The sequence below is a fragment of the Schistocerca serialis genome, chromosome 1 (assembly GCF_023864345.2).
Source record: "Schistocerca serialis cubense isolate TAMUIC-IGC-003099 chromosome 1, iqSchSeri2.2, whole genome shotgun sequence".
Classification (NCBI taxonomy): domain Eukaryota; kingdom Metazoa; phylum Arthropoda; class Insecta; order Orthoptera; family Acrididae; genus Schistocerca; species Schistocerca serialis.
In genome coordinates, this window is record NC_064638.1 from 1,074,890,393 (window position 1) to 1,074,915,338 (window position 24,946).

The following is a 24,946-nucleotide window of genomic DNA, read 5'->3' on the forward strand; positions in this document are numbered from 1 at the left end:
CCCAGTACCCACATCACTCCCCCGAGCTCTTCATAGGCCCATACTTCTTCCCCTCCATATCTTCATCCCCATTACCACTACTCCTGTCAGCCTGGTCAACCTCTCATAAACAATCAATGTCATTGCCGCTGTGGATCTGTGTGTTTATTTGTACATAAAACTAGAAAAAGAATGGTAGTTTGAAAGTTAATATGAACATGCTGTATTATATGCCCCTACACAGTGCAAATCAAGCAGCTACAGGTGAGAGGTGTTATAAATAATGTTCTGTCATCAGAGTAATCATTACTAGTAAATCACTTAACACATCTTGTTAATAAGAGGCTACAAACAAAGGAAAACAAGATGATCTGAAATTACAAGGCTGCAGAATGTTTCTCCATACAGTTTGTCTCAATTTTTTTTCCATAGATGGCTAGAAGTGTTTGATTGTGTGCTTATAATCTTGCAGGATGATACAGTGTCACTTGATTAATGTGCAGAAGTAGAAGTTTAGTTAGAATTTGGCTGAAAATACTGACTGACATACATCAAATTATGAACTGTCTCATTTACTAAGAAACAACATGAGGTTATATAATCTGCTATGATTCATAGCTTTTCATGTGGGAGCTTTATGTGCTATAATCCTGCATGCAGATATTTCCTATAGTTTTTAGAAGTTTTCCTTTACATAACCTAATGTGTGTTTTGTTAATCCACCCACAGTAGTTAATTAAACGAGCCTATAACAACAATCCTTTACTGTTGTTTCCATGAAGAAAATATCTGCATTGAAGTCCCTCTAAGAGGATTGTTGTTACAAAATTTTAAAGCAAATAGTGCTACTTTGAATGAGAGACTAGAATATGTTGACTGTGAATCAAGTCTTAATACCATGTGTGTTATACTGTAATGTATTTTTTTCTTGTTCCAGATATGTATGATACTGTCATCACTTTATCATACCTTTTCTTGCCGGTCAGAAAAAGATTACCTTTGCTTCCTTTCATTTGATCTTTTTGGCATAGCCCTCAGTCTTTTGGCAATTTACATGTCTGGGGTCTACTACGCATTTTGGTGTCATAAGGTAAGGATTGTTCTTATGAAAAGCATTCATTTTTTTGGACAATAACAAAATAGATTTACAAAGAACAATGCCTACATGATATGTGATAATTAATGTAATTATGTTATATGGTTAATTTGAATGCAAACAGAAGTCTTGTGCAGAGAAGTATGAAGCAGTCAAATTTTTGTACATCTGTAAAATAGCTGTATGGGCATGGTCGTACACCTTGTGCATACATGAGGTGTATTTGAAAAGTAAAGGTTGCTCGGTCATAAAAAGGGAAATGTTTATTCACAAAGAGCTTTTATTCACAGTTTTAGTTTCCTACAAATCTGCTTCATGTTTCCACATAATCACCATTCATCTCTAAGCATTTTTTGTAACATTGCTCTAGTTTCTACATTGCTCTAGTTTCTTATACCTATCATATTCACATCATTGTCCAATAAGCCATTACTGTTCCCAATGCAAGATATGAGGTTGGGACTTGTTGATAGCAGTCCAAAAACACTCATCATCTTCACATCATTGTCCACTAAGCCATTACTGTTTCCAGTGCAAGATAGTTGCTGAGTATGGATTGGGACTTGTTGATAGCAGTCCAAAAATCCTTGTCTGCTTGTCATTTTTGCCCCTCATGTTGGTCAGGCCCAGTGTTGCATACATTTTGTGATCTGAGCTTTTCTGTGACAGTTGTGTATATACTGGTGTATGCAGTGTGAGGAAATTCAGCACCCAAAGCACCAGCTCCTAATTAGATCATAGCTTTTTATCCACTTGTTGCCCAGTTTCATCAGTGGCAATACTGGATCTGCAACTTCGCTTTTCATCATGGACATTGGTATGGCCAGTTTTTAATGTCGTAACATTGTTGTCTAACCTTTTCTTCACTCATTATTATAGGCCTATAGAGTAAGTACACCTCATGATGAACTGAGGCAGCTGTATATACTTTTGGACACAGAAAACGTATTACAACTGGTGATGGCAATGATTTTCAAAAGCTTTATTGCTAGCTATTGTGCACAATCAAATCAGTACTGGACCAAAACAATAACTTCTGTGGCTTTGTAAACAATCGATAGATAGTGCTGCATTTGTCCGACCTTGGTCTTACGTGCCAAAATTGATACATAAGCAAATTGTCCTGATCAATTTATTTTACATAGTTTGAAAAAAAAATTAAGCATTCAATTCTGCAACATGCTTTTATGTATATTATTCAGACATATTGGTAGCATGGGTGACATTATGCACTCATATTTCATATCATACTCTGCTTGACAAAGTGAAGCACTCCAAAGACATGATCGGATGTCAATGTAATTTTGTACAGGTACACTCCATCAGTGAGTATGTAAATGATTAAGAATTACAAATCTCTGTGACAGTTAGGTCAACCACCAGAGTGTATTAGTGTTGTTGTGTTTAGTGTTGTTACCAGGCCTGGTGAGGGGTGTGAACAGCATCAGACCTCGAGTCATTACTGTGAAGGACGTGGAGATACCATGTACTTCTCTGAGGCAACATTATCTGCACCCTACACTGTTGGTCTCCATTCAGCCAGCTGGTCAAATCATGCAGTATCCAGATTTGTGGAGTATTCAGACGTGACAGAGGGACCAGTGTTGGAATGCATGGGAATGTGATGACAGCCATACTCCTCATCAAGGTTCTGGTTGACCACATCTCACACCACCACAAGGGAAGATTGCCATATTGTGCCATTGGTAACCCCTTAACATCTGTGCCTGTCATCTGAGTTGTGTCATCCTGCAACACTGGTTGGAGACTAGCAGCAGCTGTAATAAGGAAGTATCATCCCATGCTTTGGAGGGACATAGCTGTGTCACTCCTGGAGCTATGGTGTAGGGAGCCATCCTGTAAGATTTCAGGTCATGGCTGGGAGTGATTGAGGGAACTCTGCTGGCACAAAGGAATGTGATGGATAGCCTGCATCCTCATCCATTATCTCTCATGTGATAGCATCATGATATCATTTTACTGGGGCACAGTGCTCATCTACACATGAACTGTCATCATGATGTTGGGGTTGTCCCATCACTAGCAAGATCACCAGATCTGTCCCCAATACAGTGTGTATAGAATGAGATTGAACATAAACTCCATCCCTGTAGAGTATTGTACCGCAAGGAAGCAAGGGAGAGGATATTGTTTTTGGTGGCCAGAAGCCTCTTTCTACAACACAAATGCTTACATGGATGAATACTGTTCTTTATTTACATGAACTAGAAGTTTTACTTAGAGTCCATTTTTTGTGGTACAAGCTCATCAGTAATAGACCTCTTGCAGACTGATGTAAAGTAGTAGTCCTGCTATAGTCACTAATTTGGTCACTATGTACTGTCGTAGCCTGTGACAAACTAAACCTGCTCCGCGAATAAACTGACAGATGCCAACTGGATGACTGAGTCAGTGAGTGAGTGAGGCCCTCCGGTTGGCAGCGGCCTAAATACATGCTGTTGAGAGGACATTGGCAGCCTGTTGCTTGTGAGTGTGTCTCTGGCCTCTCTTGTGATAGGCATGCTTAAGTCAGCACCTGCTAATTGACCTTTGCACTTCATCTTTGTCGACCGGTGTGCTGGTGACAGCTTGCACCAGCACAGTCCCAGTACTAGTGTATCCAGGACCATTTCAGCAGTTGCGGACCAGCTTGCCTCAAGAGAGAATACAATGGCTTTACGATACCTTCTCAGTCAAATCAGTGCATTCATTCAGGCCCCAGAGGTGGTGCAATGTCATACTGATAAGCAAGTTCATGCGCCAAGTTCTTGCAAATTTGTAATCACAGAAATAACATCACATAATGACTCTGTCTGTGAAGGTTTACTTGTTTCCACCCTTCTTCATGATTCTTCAGTTTTTCTTTTTTTTTCTTTTTTTTTCGGGCTGTGTACTTTTGCAAAACAGTACATTAATGTGATGTTTGATGCAAAATCATTTAATGCGATTGCCCAAATTACATAGAGCCATCATCTGTCACTAGTGTAAGTCAAACTGAAACGAAATGTGTAATACCATTATCGACTGTATCCATTTTCCTATTTTGTTATACTCTTGAATGAGTACACTGTCTGATCAAAAGTATCTGGACACCTTTAGTGGGCATTAATATGGGATGAGTCCACCCTTCACCTTTATCTGTCTTGAACTCTGCTGGGGCACTTCCATGACATGTCTGATTATCTTTAGAGCAATAGCAGCCCATTCTTCCTCAAGAGCAAGAGCTGAAACTAGAGAAAGTAATGATGGTAGATTCTGGGGTGTGAAGGAAAGTTGGCATTCTAACACATGCCAAAGGTGTTGCATTGGATTCAGGTTGGCTCCTTGGGCAGGCCAGTCCATTTCAGTAATGTTATTGTCCACAAACCAGTGCCTTACAGATGCTACTTTACAATAGTGTCTATTGTCATACTGATACAAACAATAATCATCTCCGATGACAGGTAACTTTCTCCATGCATTCACCAAACACAAACCCTACCATAAAATTGCCACAGAGTATAGCACGATTTATCAGTCCAAATCATTTGTTTCCAGTCATCCACTGTCCAGTGGTGTTGCTCTTTACACCATCTCAAGCATTACTTGGTACTCACTACAGAAATGTGTGGCTTTTGAGCAGCAGCTCGACCATTGTACCCCATGGTACCCTGTTAAATCCCTATGCACAGTCATTATGGTAGCCGGATTGCTGGTATCAGTTTGAAACTCACAAGTGTTTCCTTATGCTGATTTCATGTGATATTTTTACTATTACCTCCACAATGTTCGATGGTGCCTGTTTTTCAGTGTATGAGACCTGCTTGGTCTTGGTTTAGCTGTAGTTGTTACTTTGCATTTACACATCATAATCACATCACCAACAGTTGACTCTGGCAGCTTTAGAAGGGTTAAAATGTCCCTGATGGCTCTATTGCTAAGGTGACATTCAATTATAAGCCAATGTTCAAAGTCCCAGAGCTCTCCAGACACTCTTTCTGCTGTTACTGGTTCTCCACTAACTACACAATACTCCCTGCCTCCTTTCATACTGGTGGGTCCACCACTTGTGACATCTAGTGGTCAATTTCACATTACAATGGAGTGTCCAGATACTTTTGAACAGATAGGGCAGACTGTTCCAATGATATGCCATCAAACATGGGTGCCCGCAAGCACTCTTCAGCTCACCCATGGGCAGGGGGAGGCAGTGTAGACAGCCCATCAAATGATGTGGTTACATGCATGATGTGATTACATGCATGATGTGGTTACATGCATGACTTAATAGGTCACCTGTAGCCACCAGAGCTCGGCCAGTGGACTACAGTCATGTACACTATGATCTGGCTGCCAAGTTTCCCACCTTGTGCCCTTGCCCGCCTGGCTGAAAGGTGGTTGGATGAAATCTGAAAGCGTGCAGGAGCAACATGGATCTACATATTTGAAACCCTTGATCGGTAGAAAATTACCCTTCCCATCTTTATTTCTGCTTCTAATGGTGAGTTAATTTTCTTACATGTAATGAGTGTTAGTCTATGTTTTCTTCATTGTTTTGGTTTTTGTTTTAAGTTATCCTACCGCTATTTGTCAACCTGACACCAATAATATTTTTATCAGAAGAGGAGACCATTGCTTTTTTACTCCATATGCAAACTTTGTTTCCTCACGATGAAATCTGTCAGTTTGTCATCATATTCACCATAATTAATATTCATTCTGAACTATGGGGCACTTTATTACTTGTTTTAATATTTTTTCGTGTTTGTAAAATTTTTTCCTTCTTATCTGGCTGAAACAAAATCTGCTTTAAATTTAATAACATACTACTACCTCATGTTGTGTTCACTGTGAATTTTTGTTTAACCTGTTAATAATTACAGTAAGGTACTATTTCCTGCAATCATCAGTTCTTTTTATTTGTGTATACTGCGCCTTGAAGTTATGTTACATTAAAAAACGTTCAGCAAGTTGTGTTTTGTGGTTAACATCTGAGTGAAAAGGAACTTGTTTGAAAGATTCGAAAGTACGCCAGTGGCAACTGCTTGTTATTTTGATGTGTACAAAGTAAATTTCTTTGTATTTAGAAGTATAGCCTTCTATAGTTACTAAACAATTTCTCTTTTATCTTCAGTTTTTTGTAATGTCAGACTTTACCTACTTGAACATGTATGTTGTGTAAAGGTGCTTATTTTTCTATGTCTGCACTCATGTACAGTTATGGCATGAATGACTCTTTATTTATTGACTCTATTTATTTGAGACATCTCACCTTTCATTCATTACATATACTGTTAAGTGCTAGTAACGTAATATCTACTGCTGTGTTCTGTTAGATAAATTTCATTAAGTTTCTCTGAAGACCTGTTTGAAAGCTTATATAAAATTTGTTATAAGTAAATAAAAATTATTTTTATATGTTTCCATCCTGAAATCTCCATTGTGTTTTATTTTTACATAGCTTTATTTCTATGGGTTTTGTTTCAGAACCTGCAGTTATTCTATTTGCTCACAGTTAGCCTGATATTCCTGTTTGCTATGATCATTCAAATTCCCAGGTTGAGGGTTGATGCAAATATGAAGCTCATTGTTTTTGTTTGTTGGGCTGCTTATGGAGTTGTACCAACATTTCATTGGACTGTGATAATGGGTGGTTATGCTAATCCAGTTGTTCAGGTATGCATTACTCTAATTTTATATATTCTTAATATTATGTTACTCTCTGATGCCATCATTAAAAATTCTGTATTAAACTTATTAACATATTATTGTACAATGTTGTCTTCAGTCATATGATTTGTTATTTGCAATGATTCCTCGTTTAAGGTTCAGGGTTCATTAACTAATGTGACAAAGCATTGTTAACTGAGGAAGCATTTCACATTATGAATAAGGCTTTCATCCATACAGTTAGCATTACCTGTCTTTGGTTATTTTTGACTAACAGTCATGGGTTTACATTATTACTTGATTCAGCATTAGCTGCTTTAATAGATCTATTGTTAATTTCACAGAGTTCAATTTTGTGAGTGAAATTCCAAGCAGGCAAGGCATCAGTACTTTCAAAAGCTGAACTTTAGCTAACCATTAACATGTTATTTACTTGTGTTATTCATTATAAATTCAAAGAAGCAATATGCTTATGTGTATTTACTATGGATGTCATTTGAATTTATATATACACTCCTGGAAATGGAAAAAAGAACACATTGACACCGGTGTGTCAGACCCACCATACTTGCTCTGGACACTGTGAGAGGGCTGTACTAGCAATGATCACACGCACGGCACAGCGGACACACCAGGAACCGCGGTGTTGGCCGTCGAATGGCGCTAGCTGTGCAGCATTTGTGCACCGCCGCCGTCAGTGTCAGCCAGTTTGCCGTGGCATACGGAGCTCCATCGCAGTCTTTAACACTGGTAGCATGCCGCGACAGCGTGGACGTGAACCGTATGTGCAGTTGACGGACTTTGAGCGAGGGCGTATAGTGTGCATGCGGGAGGCCGGGTGGACGTACCGCCGAATTGCTCAACACGTGGGGCGTGAGGTCTCCACAGTACATCGATGTTGTCGCCATTGGTCGGCGGAAGGTGCACGTGCCCGTCGACCTGGGACCGGACCGCAGCGACGCACGGATGCACGCCAAGACCGTAGGATCCTACGCAGTGCCGTAGGGGACCGCACCGCCACTTCCCAGCAAATTAGGGACACTGTTGCTCCTGGGGTATCGGCGACGACCATTCGCAACCGTCTCCATGAAGCTAGGCTACGGTCCCGCACACCGTTAGGCCGTCTTCCGCTCACGCCCCAACATCGTGCAGCCCGCCTCCAGTGGTGTCGCGACAGGCGTGAATGGAGGGACGAATGGAGACGTGTCGTCTTCAGCGATGAGAGTTGCTTCTGCCTTGGTGCCAATGATGGTCGTATGCGTGTTTGGCGCCGTGCAGGTGAGCGCCACAATCAGGCAATCAGGACTGCATACGACCGAGGCACACAGGGCCAACACCCGGCATCATGGTGTGGGGAGCGATCTCCTACACTGGCCGTACACCACTGGTGATCGTCGAGGGGACACTGAATAGAGCACGGTACATCCAAACCGTCATCGAACCCATCGTTCTACCATTCCTAGACCGGCAAGGGAACTTGCTGTTCCAACAGGACAATGCACGTCCGCATGTATCCCGTGCCACCCAACGTGCTCTAGAAGGTGTAAGTCAACTACCCTGGCCAGCAAGATCTCCGGATCTGTCCCCCATTGAGCATGTTTGGGACTGGATGAAGCGTCGTCTCACGCGGTCTGCACGTCCAGCACGAACGCTGGTCCAACTGAGGCGCCAGGTGAAAATGACATGGCAAGCCGTTCCACAGGACTATATCCAGCATCTCTACGATCGTCTCCATGGGAGAATAGCAGCCTGCATTGCTGCGAAAGGTGGATATACACTGTACTAGTGCCGACATTGTGCATGCTCTGTTGCCTGTGTCTATGTGCCTGTGGTTCTGTCAGTGTGATCATGTGATGTATCTGACCCCAGGAATGTGTCAATAAAGTTTCCCCTTCCTGGGACAATGAATTCACGGTGTTCTTATTTCAATTTCCAGGAGTGTATCTTCTGTTTAGAATATTTTTCTTACGGTGTGGTGCTACTCTTATGAGTTTCCATTATGCCATGTTATGCTAGCATCATAATATCTACAAAAATTTGACTGCATTATTTACAATACTCTTAGCATGCCTATAGTCTTTTTTGTACACAGTTTTCAATTTTGTAAATGTATCTATGGCAACACCTCAGTGTTGTCACAGGTCTGTTAATGGCTACTGTTTTCACCTGCACCTGCTTGCAATTTGCAGTTGAAAGTTGGCAACTATGCTAGTAGCTGTCAGAGATCATCTTATGCCAACTCGGTTGTAGAATCATGGAGATAGAATAAGGGGAGTTGGCGCTACTGACGTATGCTGTACGTTGTTTTGAAGCCAGTGGGTGGGGTCTGCCGCCATCTTGGATCCCCCAATACATTAGCAGACGAGTGTTTACAATTGCTTCTTGTTCATTATTTCTGTCGTGTGCATGTGATATTTGTTTTATACAGTAAATGTTACACTGTTTTAGTGAACAACACAGCCTAGGGAACACAACTTCAAACGTTTTTCTGGTCTTAAATGCGTATTCGATACAGTAATACGACACTAAAATATGACACTTCTGACCTCAGTACTGTAATTCCTTTTTGTTTATACACTTTGAATAACTGAGAAGAGAAGTATTTGCTATGAAAAGCATGCTTTCGTAATCCATTTCTATTCACTTTCATTGTGTTTGTGTCGATAATTGATAAAGCCAGAACTCCAGAAGCAATGATTGATAGTTTAGAGGCACTGATTTGTATTCGTTGATTTTTCAAGTCAAATGCACATTTTAAAAGTTCAAGTTTGCAAGAAACTTACCTTTTTTCCTTTGGTGTCCCAGAGATGTATGCAGGGATGATATAAACAAGCCAGCTGTCATGTCAACAAAGTGAAAAATTCGTTAAATTACGAAGGAAAAGAACTGAATTTAAGATTGTCAGATCCACTGTAGTTTACACATCTGATTTGTTTTTAAATTGTACCTACCAGGTGACATTCAGTGTGGCAGATAACAGCGATTTACAGGGTAACACGACAGCACAGTGATTAATGTAATGATCTAAATAGCTTGGACTTAGATAGGGAACTTTGCTTTAACAAATATTTAATGCTTTAAGTACTTATAATTCAACCACTGTAACAGGCGTTCACCCAGAGAGCTCTTCACATTGAATTGATAGGAAATCTAAAGTCAAATCATAGAAATAAAACCATACAGCAAAACTTTATAGTGCATCAGAATTTCAAGTATATATTGCTTAAATAAGTCCACTTATGAATGAAATGTTATTTGTTTAAACTTTAGACTACAATCAGAATGATTAGTACACCCATAAGTGACGCAAGCAGGCATTTTTTTATCAAAACACTTCATGACTACACGGAATCAAACCACAAGAGGCGGAAGTTTTGGGGTAGCTAACATGGCGGACCTTCACTTGGGTCAGCTTCAAGTTTGTGACCTCATGACAACTCCTCTTATTTTTACCACCATGTGTAGAATATAATGTCAAAGATATTGGGTGTACCAACACACATGTGTATGCTATGACCAAACCCTCGCGATTTTATGTAAATTCAATTTGTCTTTCTAAATGGCAACAAATTGAAATTCAATTTGTTTTTCTAAATGACAACAGATTGCAGGAACACTGCCTGAATCATAGCACTGGCTACATTCAATATCGTTTTGAAATTGTGAATACATCCATCTGTTGAACAGCTTAAGTTGCAGGTGCAGGGAAAGAGAAGATTTTACCTTATTAAACACTTTGAAAGAAATATTATGTGTAGGTTCTTATGGTTGCCCAGCTCTGAAGAAGCTAATTTGATTTTAATTAATTCTGAAATTTACTGTGAATTTAAAAGCAAAGTTGTTAATTCTACTTCGTGCTCAATGTTCTAAGATGGAAGCAAGCCAAACTGATTCTAACGCCATGTTCTGGCAGCCATCTTTAAACTGTTTTGTGCAGTTAATTATTGAAATTTATTAACTGGACTGTGAACTTTCAGTTAGCAAAATTTACATCAGCAAACAAAAAAACAAAGGTGACCAAAGCATAGATACTTAAAACTGAAGTTTAAACGAACTGTATTGTTATCATTGTATTCTGAAATACTATAGTCTTTGAAAATATTATTACAATTCTGAAGATCATAATTTTCAGACAAGTTACTGTTTATAATAAATGGCAAAGCATTGAGGCTCAAACAGTAATGGAATAATCAGTTAAAAATCTGATCACTGTTACTAATAAACTGCAATGTTCCAATTAAATGTTATTTCACTTTGACCTAATATGACTGATAATCCATTACCAAAAGTACTTTACTGAATAAAATGAATCTATTACCTTGTTGAGGTGTGTGTTGAAGAAAGCATGATTGCGGTTACATCATTGAAGTGATGGTGGATTATGATCTCACATAGCTTCTTCATGTTTCTGATACCTTAATACATGTCAAGCAACATGACACTCCCCAGAGCCATTTTCCCAGCGATAACCATGACTGTGAAACTTCACAGGATCATAAGTCTGGAAATTCTTGCAACCATGACTTGATGATTGCAGGGATGAATTAAAAGCATGTAAGGGAAAAGCCATGCCACTTTGATGAATCATTGAGGACTTTTAACACCGTAATAATTTTACATCTGCGGCCATCGACAATGTTTCACACCACTCAGTGCCTTTCCAATCTCTCCTCTTCACACTAGGGTTGTGCATGGCACCTCTAAGCATGACAGTCCAGTCGTTCAACTGAATCGCTAGATTTTTACAGTATTAATTTTTCTCTTAATTACAGCGTCAGCTAAGAGGAGTTGCTTACATTTTGATAAATAACTAGTACACTGTTTTCATCTTTTTTTAAAATAATACACATGTAGAAAGTAATACATTTGACAAGTTTACAAAGGGATATCTATCGCCAACTTGCACATACAATTTCAAGATTAATTGATCAATATTTGTATCAAAAGCATTTTTTAAAAAATTATTATGTATATGACATAGCTGTTCCATTACAGCCCCACTAGCCTAAAAACAAATGTGCATTAAATGTGTTCTATCTCAAAAACCATTCAGAATAGGCCTGAAGATTTTTGCTTCAGATGAGCACTCTTGTCATATCCCTGAATATTGACCATTCCTCCAAGGACGTTCTGTATTTTTGTAGCTTTGTTCCATTCATTGCACACGCGTTTTTCTTGCTGTGCATATGCAAGTGCCTGATAATAAATGAGTAATAACTGTATATTGAATAATCCACTCTACTAACATTGTTTAAGTATTAGTAAGTTGTAGTTGGCAGTGTCTGTGTTGATGAAATTCAAGGATTATGATTGCATAAAATTTTATTGTTTTCATTGGGAACATTAGTTAGATCATACAAGTGTAAAGGTCATCTTGAAGCTTTATTCAGAATGCCATGAAGGTTCAAAATGAAGTTAACCTTTCAGTTTCTTCATTTGTTGTTTATTTATGGATCACGTATATGACAACTTTTTGTACATAGAGTTTGACAGTATGATATAAAGTCAGTGTATCAAATGCTTCTTTCAAAAATGTGGACCGCCTGCTACTCACCTGGTAACTTTTGATCTTTCATTGACTTTATAATGTGAGCTAATTTAAGTCTGAAATCATCACAAGGTAAAGCATCATTTGCCAAATACATTATTATTGGAAGAAACCCCTGGGAAAAGAAGTTACACAAAAAAAAGGAACACACACACAAAATTAATCAGCATTAAGCACTGTAGTTAAAACGCACATTTTTGCCACTGGAACCCTAATTCATATGTTGCTGAAAAACTGATCTGTGCTTATGAGGATGAGTATTTTGTTATTTCAGTTATGAAATAGATCCAGCAGTGTGCTTTCAAGTGCCTAATGCCAATTGTTATTGATATGGGTGTACTTCATTCATTAAATTTCATTTTACATTATTGCTGTGCCTGTGTTGTTATTCATTCCCTTATACGGATGATGGTTGCTTGTATTTGCAACTGCGAATACATTTCATGAAAATTTTGTTTCACTTACTTCAGTATATTCTAAACATTCACTATAACTATAGAGAAATTCTTTGACATTTTTTCTTATATTTGAGTAAATGAAATTTTACAGTCTTATAGAATATTGGAAAACAACCATTAAACCATTTGTATTTACCAAGTAAAGGTGTTGTCTTTCATTCTAGTTGCTGCTGCCCCGTGTTCTTGGCATGTATGCGATAAGTGGACTGGCATTCTTCATTTACATGTCAAAAATACCAGAACGATTTTTCTCAGGTATGTTGAAATTCATTAACTCAAGTCAAGGCATTGTCCTTTGCTATAACTTTCGTAACTATGAGTGAAGAACATGTATGTTACATATAAGGAATAGCTAGAATTTCAAGTGCCAGGTTATCTGTATTTGGCTGTAGTTTGCAGTTGCAATATATGGAAGAAATTTTTAGTAATAATTAATTTCTCAACTTAAATGACCTGTGACAAATGAATTGCACCCCCTCCCTCCCTTTTTTTTATCATGGTCGTAGCTGGAAGTTTGCAACAATATATTGGATGTTGTTGTTGTTGTTGTTGTTGTGGTCTTCAGTCCTGAGACTGGTTTGATGCAGCTCTCCATGCTACTCTATCCTGTGCAGGCTTCTTCATCTCCCAGTACCTACTGCAACCTACATCCTTCTGTATCTGCTTAGTGTATTCATCTCTTGGTCTCCCTCTACGATTTTTACCTTCCACGCTGCCCTCCAATACTAAATTGGTGGTCCCTTGATGCCTCAGAATATGTCCTACAACCAATCCCTTCTTCTAGTCAAGTTGTACCACAAACTCCTCTTCTCCCCAATTCTATTCAATACCTCACCGTTAGTTATGTGATCTACCCATCTAATCTTCAGCATTCTTCTGTAGCACCACATTTCGAAAGCTTCTATTCTCTTCTTGTCCAAACTATTTACCGTCCATGTTTCACTTCCGTACATGGCTACACTCCATACAAATACTTTCAGAAACGACTTCCTGACACTTAAATCAACACTCGATGTTAATAAATTTCTCTTCTTCAGAAACGCTTTCCTTGCCATTGCCAGTCTACATTCTATATCCTCTCTACTTCGAACATAATCAGTTATTTTGGTCCTCAAATAGCAAATCTCCTTTACTACTTTAAGTGGCTCATTTCCTAATCTAATTCCCTCAGCATCACCCGACTTAATTCGACTACATTCCATTATCCTCATTTTGCTTTTGTTGATGTTCATCTTGTATCCTTTCATGCTGTCTCTGACAGAATTACAATGTCATCGGTGAACCTCAGAATTTTTATTTCTTCTCCATGGGTTTTAACACCTACTCCGAATTTTTTTTGTTTCCTTCACTGCTTGCTCAATATACACATTGAATAACATCGGGGAGAGGCTACGACCCTGTCTCACTCCCTTTCCAACCACTGCTTCCTTTTCATGTCCCTCGACTCTTATAACTGCCATCTGGTTTCTGTACAAATTGTAAATAGCCTTTCGCTCCCTGTATTTTACCCCTGCCACCTTCAGAATTTGACATTGTCAAAGCTTTCTCTAAGTCTACAAATGCTAGAAATGTAGATTTGCCTTTCCTTAATCTAGCTTCTAAGATAAGTCGTAGGGTCAGTATTGCCTCACGTGTTCCAATATTTCTACGGAATCCAAACTGATCTTCCCCGAGGTTGGCTTCTAACAGTTTTTCCATTCGTTTGTAAAGAATTCGCGTTAGTATTTTGCATCCGTGAGTTATTAAACTGATTGTTCGGTAATTTTCACTTCTGTCAACACCTGCTTTCTTTGGGATTGGAATTATTATATTCTTCTTGAAGTCTGAGGGTATTTCGCCTGTGTCATACATCTTGCTCACCAGATGGTAGAGTTTTGTCAGGACTGGCTCTCCCAAGGCTTTCAGTAGTTCCAATGGAATGTTGTCTACCCCCGGGGCCTTGTTTCGACTCAGGTCTTTCAGTGCTCTGTCAAACTGTTCACACAGTATCATATCTCCCATTTCATCTTCATCTACATCCTCTTCCATTTCCATAATATTGTCCTCAAGTACATCGCCCTTGTATAGACCCTCTATATACTCCTTCCGCCTTTCTGCTTTCCCTTCTTTGCTTAGAACTGGGTTTCCATCTGAGCTCTTGACATTCATACAAGTGGTTCTCTTTTCTTCAAAGGTGTCTTTAATTTTCCTGTAGGCAGTAGTTATCTTACTCCTAATGAGATAAGCCTCTACATCCTTACATTTGTTCTCTAGCCATCCCTGCTTAGCCATTTTGCACTTCCTGTCGATCTCATTTTTGAGACATTTGTATTCCTTTTTGCCTGCTTCATTTACTGCATTTTTATATTTTCTCCTTTCATCAACTAAATTCAATATTTCTTCTGTTACCCAAGGATTTCTACTACCCCTCGTCTTTTTACCTACTTGATCCTCTGCTGCCTTCACTGCTTCACCTCTCAAAGCTACCCATCCTTCTTCTACTGTATTTCTTTCCCCCATTCCTGTCAATTGTTCCCTTATGCTCTCTCTGAAACTCTGTACAACCTCTGGTTCTTTCAGTTTATCCAGGTCCCATATCCTTAAATTCTCACCTTTTTGCAGTTTTTTCAGTTTTAATCTACAGTTCATAACCGATAGATTGTGGTCAGAGTCCACATCTGCTCCTGGAAATGTCTTACAATTTAAAATCTGGTTCCTAAATCTCTGTCTTACCATTATATAATCTATCTGAAACCTGTCAGTATCTCCAGGCTTCTTCCATGTATACAACCTTCTTTTATGATCTCGAACCAAGTGTTAGCTATGATTAAGTTGTGCTTTGTGCAAAATTCTACCAGGTGGCTTCCTCTTTCATTTCTTAGCCCCAATCCATATTCACCTACTATGTTTCCTTCGCTCCCTTTTTCTACTATCGAATTCCAGTCACCCATGACTATTAAATTTTCGTGTCCCTTCACTATCTGAATAATTTCTTTTATTTCATCATACATTCCTTCAATTTCTTCGTCATCTGCAGAGCTAGTTGGCATATAAACTTGTACTACTGTAATAGGCGTGGGCTTCATGTCTCTCTTGGCCACAATAAGGCGTTCACTATGCTGTTTGTAGTAGCTTACTCGCACTCCTATTTTTTTATTCATTATTAAACTGACTCCTGCATTACCCCTATTTGATTTTGTATGTATAAACCTGTATTCGCCTGACCGAAAGTCTTGTTCTTCCTGCCACCGAACTTCACTAATTTCTACTATATCTAAATTTAACCTATCCATTTCCCTTTTTAAATTTTCTAACCTACCTGCTCGATTAAGGGATCTGACATTTCACACTCCGATCCGTAGAATGCCAGTTTTCTTTCTCCTGACAACGACATCCTCCTGAGTAGTCCCCGCCCGGAGATCCGAATGGGGGACTATTTTACCTCTGGAATATTTTACCCAAGAGGACGCCATCATCATTTAACCATACAGTAAAGCTGCATGCCCTCGGGAAAAATTACGGCTATAGTTTCCCCTTGCTTTCAGCCGTTCGCAGTACCAGCACAGCAAGGCCGTTTTGGTTAGTGTTACAAGGCCAGATCAGTCAATCATCCAGACTGTTGCCCCTGCAACTACTGTCAAGGCTGCTGCCCCTCTTCAGGAACCACACGTTTGTCTGGCCTCTCAACAGATACCCCTCCGTTGTGGTTGCACCTACGGTACAGCTATCTGTATCACTGAGGCACGCAAGCCTCCCCACCAACGGCAAGGTCCATGGTTCTTGGGGGGGGGATATTAGATGATGTTTCCAAATGAAGGTTTTACTACATCTATGACGATCACCTTAATGACATGGCAGCAAACACTGTAAGCAGGAACTATTTATGCCACTTTGAACTTTACACGCTTTTTTGTTGTTTGGATCCATTTAACATATTCAAGATACAGTCATTCAGCGCAAAGCTATACTGATGAGTTATTAAGATGACAAGTTACTTATGCTGGGACAGTTCCAAGAGGACAGGAAAACTATAATTAGTGCTCCCTTCATTTATCTGTTGGTAAGGCATTTGAAACCTGTCTTATGATTAAAATGCCCAAGAATGCCCTCACAAGAAATACTGCTGCTCTATGACAACATGTGCCCTCATATGCTTGTACTAATAACATTCGCTATATTATGTGAAATGAGAGATGTTGGGACATCTTCCATAAGGTATGGTCATGACAGCATCAAGTTTCCACTTTGCAGACCTTTGAAAGAATATTTGTGAAGTAAGAGATTAGGAGCCAGCTTGAAGATGTGATACGATACAAGCACTATTGAACAGAATTTTTTCTGGGGGGCAAGCTTTTGGACAAATGACCCAAGTTTGTTGCAAAGTAAGGTTGACTGTGTTGAATAATAAGGCAACAAACATTTATGTAAGTGCCAGAACTGTTGTAAAAAAAATGTAATAAAAATTCATTTTATTAAATAGCTTTCCATTGTTATATGTGACTGAGCATAAATTGAGTGAATAAGCATGCCCAAATTAGTACTGAGCATAACTGGCACACAGCTAACTGATCCCTTCAACCAACTTTATTATATGCTATATGTGCGAGGGTTGTACCAAAAGTAAGGTTACCATATTTTTTATAAATAGAAGATATTGTTTATTGTTATTAATTTATACATAATTGAAAAGCTTACACCTTTGTCTATTTTTCAACATAGTCTCCAATTTTTTTCAACACACTTTTGAAGATGATGCTCCAGCTTTTGTATTCCTAAGTTGAAGAAGTCTCCTGCCAACCTGCTGAGGAAGTGTGTGACCTCTGATCAGACTTCATCATCGCTCTTGAAGCGTTTGCCACTTAAGTGTTCCTTTATCTTGGGAAAGAGGTGATAATCGCTGGGGGCTAAGTCCAGGATGTACAGGGGATTGGGCATAACAGTCCACCCAAATTTCTTCAAAAGCTCCTGTGTTTGATGCTTGACATGGGGTTGAGCGTTGTTGTGAAGAAGCACTACTTCCTCCGTCAGTCATCCTCTCTGATGATTCTGGATTGCTCGCTGGAGTTTGGTCAATGTTTCACAATATTTGTCTGAGTTTATTGTTGTCCCAGGTTGCATGAAATCGATGACGTGTACCGCTTCCGATCCCAAAACACAGTTGCCATAACATTTCCTGCCAACTGTGTTTGTTTGAATTTCTTTGGTGGCAGTGAACTGGAGTGACGCCACTGACGAGATTGTTGGAACACCCACATTTCATCTCCTGTGATGATGGAGTCCAACAACTTCTCCTTGTTGCTTCCCCCCTCACATTGTTGAAGAAACTTGTGAGCACAGTCAAGGCGTTACTCCTTGTGTTCGTCAGTCAGCATCTGGGAGACCACCGAGCACACACCTTGCGATAACCTAACATTTCTGTTAAAGTTCTTTCAGTTGTGCCATGGGAAGCTTCAGGAATGCGTTCAACAAGTTCACAGGCAGTGACCCTCCGATCTTTGAGCAGCTCGCTGCTGATCTGGACAATCACATCCAAAACCGGCAGTCTTCCACTTCGTTCTTCATCATGAACTTCGTGTGGCCCTCAGAAAAAGCCCTGCACCATTTGAGGTTGTGCTGAACATACATGCACGCTTCACCATAAACCTCAGTCAGTTGCTGATGAATCTCCATTGGCGGTAACTTCCTTGCATGGAGAGACCGGAGTACTGCTCAAACCTCACACTTGGCGGGAGTGGTGATCAATACTTCCACCTCTGACGGCTGCCAAGCCAACACTGAGTGATGTAGTGAATCACAGGTGGGCGAGCTCGAGAGTGAAGGCACTGCTTATGACACTGTTGTCAGATTTAGCCTAGCACCTTCCCTCGAGGCTGTAGCTCATTGGGAACCTTACTTTTGGTACAACCCTCATATTATGATTTGACAATAAATGTTCAGAATTTTAAACAGATTGATTTACTTCATAATCAATGTTACTTCCTAAATCTGTACATTGCAAGAGCTAAGTCTTTTGTGACTGTTTCAAACTCACTTTCAAGTTGTAGCCTCAGTGTCTCTTTATTCGTGAAAGAGGCAGATGTAATATTCAATTTGGGTTAAAGTACAGTTGGGAGAGACAGATGTACTGTATACAGTTAGCAAGCTTTGGACAGAGCCTAGTTAATGGCAGTAATGGTTTATGAGATGGACTCTAATATCCAATACTGGGCACTACATCTATAATTTGTTGAACTGCAGTGTTGTCTTAGCACCGGACTCATGAGTAACCAATTTAAAAAATGTTACGGAAAAATTTTTTTGTCATCAGAATGTTTCCAGAAATGGGAAAGAAGCTGGCAATATGCTGTTTCTGATCATGAGATGGTGCATTTTGGTGTTCAGTATCTTTTCTTAGAGTCTCATGAAAGGACTGTGTAAGACAACAGTGACAGTTATCTATTAACTGGAAGGAAACAAGAAAGATATTTCATCCAATGCAGTTAACAGTTCTGGGCAGTTGTCAAAGAAATATATCAGTGCTGCAACAGCATGACAGAAAACCTTTACTTTTTACAGAACTGAATGTCTCAAAGCCAACTATGCCGTATGCTTCTTCTGTTTTTGATAACAGATGGTGGCTTATACACTGTTTGCGAAGAGTGATACAGTATCCATAGTTTACCTTAGATCATGTGTTATTACAGATTTACTTATTACATATCCTTTATATGTGTTTTTTGTTTCAGGAAAAGTTGATTATATTGGATCATCTCATCAGTGGTGGCATCTTTTTGTGGTGCTTGCACTATATTACTGGCACAACACTGGCATCAAATACGTAGAATTTCGCATGAATCATGGTTGTGCAAATGACATGAGGCTGTGAGTCTGATAGCTAAAAATTTTGCAAGTATCAGTTCTGCTGTTTCCCAGCAACATACCGAACGTACAAATAGAAGAACCATTGAAAATGGTGGTACTGTAGGCATGACAGCAAATGGACCCCACCTTATAAGACCAGTGGAATGTCTACGTACTTGCTATTGATGAGCTGTGACATAAGACATTACTGTCTGTATTGTTTAAAACACTCTGCTCTTTAATAATGTTACATCTGTTATTCAAACTTGTGGTTACGCCACAACCAGCTTGAAGCAGATATTTGTTTATTATTACATGTATTTATTTGTGATCATTGGTGCTCAAATATAACGAAAAAATCATTGGTAGGAGTCAAAAAGTATTTTTGGCTTAAGGAATGATGTGTGAATCTTTCCTAAGGAAAGTGTTGTAAAATCATGATGAATTGCTTAGATTGTGATGATGTACTATGTTGTTAATGAAAGACTTATGTGCTTGTTACACAGATGTTAATTGATGAGAAAAGATGTGGAAGAATAGTAAATCTTGAAAGGATGGATTGTTACATATATCACAGGAGAATAAACAGTCAATGACAGCATTACACTAAACTCAGTTTGGAGCTTTTAAACCAGCTACTCAGAAATAAGTCAAGCAGGTGCTTGAGTAGTCCACAGATGATTGGGTGATAGATTATGTTCCACTCACCCATCCATTGGCTGTTGGGAATTTATTCCTGAACCTTCAATATTCTGATACTAGTAGAGCAATTATATGGAAATTTTTATACATTTGACACTCAAATTCATTTTATTTTATTAGTTCTTGGAAAGTATAATAGTTCAGTCCACATCAGAATCGCAGGATGGCAGGATGAGTCATTTCCCATTTATGTGGTTCTATAATAGTAGAAACTGTCACAGGTATGAGGGACACACAAATGAAGAACACACACACATCATGAGGTTTTGGAATTCTGTTATTAGTTCCTTAGTTAGGTTAACAAGACTGCAAAAAATAAAGGAAAGATATACAGTAAAGGAAGGGGATGAAAGAGAACTGAAATCATTTTATTTTATAAGCTAAGGCCATGGCTTTTGAAAGTCAACATCCCAAAGTAAGAAATACATTGCCAGATTTCCTCCCCACACTCTCCTTAGTTGTTCTGCACTGTAATACCCTTGTCCTGTGACACTCTCAAGCACATACCCTCATTCTGTTTCTTACCACATGGGCAATGTTGTTTTCAGATCTGTTGCTATAACTACCAGAACCACTTATTCTGTTCTCACTACTAAAAAATATATACATTGTTAAGGAGATGATTGACAAAGAATATGCACACTATGACATGGAACCCCAAGATCCACAAACTCTATACACTACACATTTCCAGCATCCTGTTACTGAACATGAACTCAGCATGTAGCTCATTATCCTCAAATCTGTTTTGGTATGTGACTCACCCGAATCCAATGTCCTAGCACATGGGGCTAGGAACGGATGAGATCCAGTCTTCCATACCAGTATTTGCTCATGCTTTTCACCTGGTGTTAACTGAAACCAGTTTCTCCCTAGTCTCTTTTGTTTCATTTTGCATGTCATCATTACCTCCCTGTCTTCTTATATCACTGTTTTTAATTTGTTGTACATTGGGCCTGGTGATCTAGTATACAAGTGTGTGACTGGAAACCGAAAGTCTGGGATCAAATCCTGGTCCCACCACAGATTGTTCAGTCTGCCTTTTAGCCTAGTATACACCTCTCAGTGATGTGGAGCTTCATCAGAAATGATATGTGGGTCAGATTCCACATTAAACTGCAGTATTATTTCCCTGGTCACATAACTGAGGTAGGATGGGAACAAGCAAGTCACCATAGAGATGCGAAATTCAAAGACTTGCAGTAGTTCACTAAGGCACACAAAATTTGTTGTACATTCCTTTCTTCTTTATCTCCTATAACACGATCCTCTCTTATTTTTTTAAAATGTCTATAAAAGTGGTTTCTTGTACAAGTAAGCAGTTGCTGCCTGTCTTTTCATGTAGCGTCAAGTTTGATCATTGGCACTAACACATTCCATCCATCCTGTGCTTATTTATAACTTCTTTCTGTGAAAGATGTAGTTTTAAGGCACTAGTATGACAAAATTACAGAATAAATGATGGTTGTTGGAATACTGTATTATGGGTAGTGTGTCAAATTATATAAGAAATGGAAATGATAGTCTGACAGAAACAAAATGCAAGTTTCGGATTTGTCAACATTGCATTCCAACTAAAGTTTTAAGAATCAAGCAGTTAAAAGCAATATAATTTGTTTGTTGTAATTTTTTAATTCTGATGGTCAAAAGCTCTGGTGTGAAGCCATAGTTAATATAAAAGTTTAATGCTTGTAGCTATTCTTTGCAATACAGTCACAAACATCTTTATAAGATAAGCTGTTTTTTATGTTGTGAGTGATTCACTGTGATGTCTGCAAGACCACACAAAACATTTCTTGAATATCCTACAAAGGAAAATTCATAAGAAACACCATAAAAATATGATATTGAGAAAATGTGGTTAACATTGCAGAATAATACATTGCAGGAGATAGTTGATCTCTGGTAGTTGATAGCTTATGCTTAATAACATCTTTTTTATTCAAAAAATTAAAAAAGAAAACTTCAGGGTAGTAGAACCCTCTGTCACATCTACAGTAAGACCAGAACTTTGACTGTGGCTGTAGTGAGTGTCCACATGAATTTGATTCTTTAATGTTTGAGGAGATCCTGAGGATTAGTTTGTTGTGGATTTCAGTATGTGGTTGTCTAAATACACTATAGGAAGGAAAAAAATTATTTCAGAATATCACTGACCTCTTATATTAGGATGGTGTATCACATCACGACCTATTATATTAGGATGGTGTATAATATCTGTACATGTCCACCTGATTTATCATCAAATAACAGTGAAGTTATATCATTGCTATGCAATGACTTGTAACATGTCTTATTTCCTCAAAAGTCTTTTGTCATAATTAAATAGGAATTAGTAAGTGGCTCCTGTTGCTTTATTCCATTTTATTCATGTTACGTTATTTATGTTGTTTTATATGTTTTTATACTTTTTCAATATGCTAAAATATTTCAGGGCAGCATAATCCTACTCTTATATTCTTAGATTGTTTTGTAGTGAGATTCTGTCATGTCTCTGAATTTGTTGTTATTATTTATAGCGAGAGATTATTACACACATTTTATGCAACTCACTTGATGGTTAATTGTAGTAGTATCAAGTAATGCACTAAGCACATGTTATTTATATTATTATGGTATCTGAAAATGTAACTTGGGTTTCTCTTCAAATCAAGCATACTGAAATAATAAGGGTTACCATATCGGTCAGGGATGTTCTTGTAAACTTTCATAGATGATAGCCACGTTCAGTATTTGGGATCACTTAACAAGAGAATTATTTCCATGTGATAAATAATTTTCCACAGAGTATTAGGTCATGGAACATTCGTCTTACGACACGAAATTTCCCCACTGCTTCAATGAGTTAACAGTTTTAGAAAACACTTTTAAATTAACAGCATCCTTTTATTTCATTTAGATAAATAATACTAAAATGTGTGCATTGTTAAATGGCCAAAACTGAATTTTCATTTCTGTTTGAAAGAATGTATATCATAGATACATTTAAAGACATGCAGTGATTTGAGTTTATTTTCATTTTAACACAGTTTTATTATTGTGAAATATAATGGTAGATCACCACTTACCATAAAGACAAAATCACAATAACAGGTATGGAATAGAGGTAAATTATTATTTATCTTCTTAATTTGCATTCTTTCCTAAGTCTAGAAGTTGAAATATTTCTGTGTTGCTTTTCTGTAGACAAAAAATACAGCAGCTAAGGAATTCGGAAGTATTATTATATCTACCTGTTTGTTACTTGGGGCTTTCTTTCTTAGACAAATGCTTGTGGAGTTCCAAGAGATTTAAAAAGAAGAGAAAGCATTTGCTATACAGATTTGATATGACTATTGCCACTGCCATAATTCAGGATGCAGCTGGTCAGACTAACTGGATTGCAGCTAAACAAAAGAAGCACAGTTCTAATCTCTTATTCCAAAAAGGCTTCTAACAGTTATGAGAGATGCAGATGACATTTTCACTTGTAAATGAGTTTATAATTTGAAGACATTTAACTTCAGTAAATGGATTCCATTTTTGCTCCTCTTGTTGAGAGTTTTTGTGGCAATATTGTCTATAATGTCTGTGCATTCATTTGTCATACTATTATTTATGATTTAGTGATAAAAATATGTATTTTTAAAGTTGCAATAAAACAATAATAAATATTTTCTTAAAACAAATGCTCATTTTTGTGACAAGAGGAAAAATATCCTGTGTACAGAATTGCTGTGTACTGAAAGTTTAGTGTGATATTATTTTTTGTTCTTATCTGTACTTCCTACTTCAGAAGTAATCTGCTACAGTAATTAGGCTGTAATTTATTGTGTTGAGCTACCGGGTATTAGTTTATGGAGATTTATTGACGAGAGAATAAACCATCAATAACAGAAAAAACGACAATTCACTCTCTCTGTATATTTTCCTACAGCCATTCCAATTTATTTTTTAGAAACCCTAATTTTCACAATCAAGTAAAATACTCCAAAACTGAAGAATTACATTATCCAAATAATTCAGGAGTAAAGGCGACCACTCACTGAATATCAGCAGCTTTTGAATCATTGACAGGCACATGCAAAAGAGGAACAAAACTTGATAGCTTTCCAAATCAATATCCTTTCGAACTGTCTATGTCCCTACAGAGTGCCAGCTGGGCGCACTGTGTCATGATTGCAGTTTAGCAGATGAACTGGGTGCAATTGAGGTTGTGTTGGATGGAGTGGGTAGAGAGGGAGGGAGGTGGGGGGTAGGAAAAGGGGTTGGGAGTGGGTAGATAGTGGCTTGGATGAATGCACCTGGTTTGCTGGCTAGAAATGTGAGAGGGAGGAGTGGCAGATGTACAGGGAAGGCATGTGATACACATGTGCAGAGCCACTGGGGAATGGCATATGATGGTGATGTGAGTTGGGAGGTGGTGATAGGACAGAAGAAAAGGAACCTGTTGGGTGGAGATGTGCAGGAAGTGGGTTAACAGAGATATTATTGAGACTAGGGAAGTTACAGCAGCAAAGGATGTGTTGAAAGGATAACTCTAACTGAATAGTTTGGAAAACCTAGTGGTGGAGGCAAGGACTGAGATGTCCTGGGTGTAAAACAGCCATTGAAATTGTGCACGTTGTGCCACTGGGTGGTCCACTCTGTTTTTGGTCATAGTTTAGCAGTGGATATTCATTCTGGGGGATGCTTACATAAACACTGTGCAGTGAT

At 38.5% G+C, this 24,946-nt stretch overlaps 1 protein-coding gene across 2 annotated transcripts in view; it reads left to right on the plus strand.

Moving 5' to 3' along the window:
- Positions 1 to 24,110, plus strand: part of LOC126415893 (progestin and adipoQ receptor family member 3-like) — a 193,956-nt gene extending 169,846 nt beyond the window's left edge. For both annotated transcript variants that reach the window (XM_050083464.1, XM_050083465.1), the window contains 4 exons: positions 917 to 1,069; positions 6,542 to 6,730; positions 12,895 to 12,985; positions 19,435 to 24,110. In XM_050083464.1, the coding sequence (XP_049939421.1) occupies positions 917 to 1,069; positions 6,542 to 6,730; positions 12,895 to 12,985; positions 19,435 to 19,574 (573 nt within the window). In that variant the 3' untranslated portion in view covers positions 19,575 to 24,110. The remainder of the gene's footprint in view (positions 1 to 916; positions 1,070 to 6,541; positions 6,731 to 12,894; positions 12,986 to 19,434) is intronic.
- Positions 24,111 to 24,946: the final 836 nt, after the last annotated feature.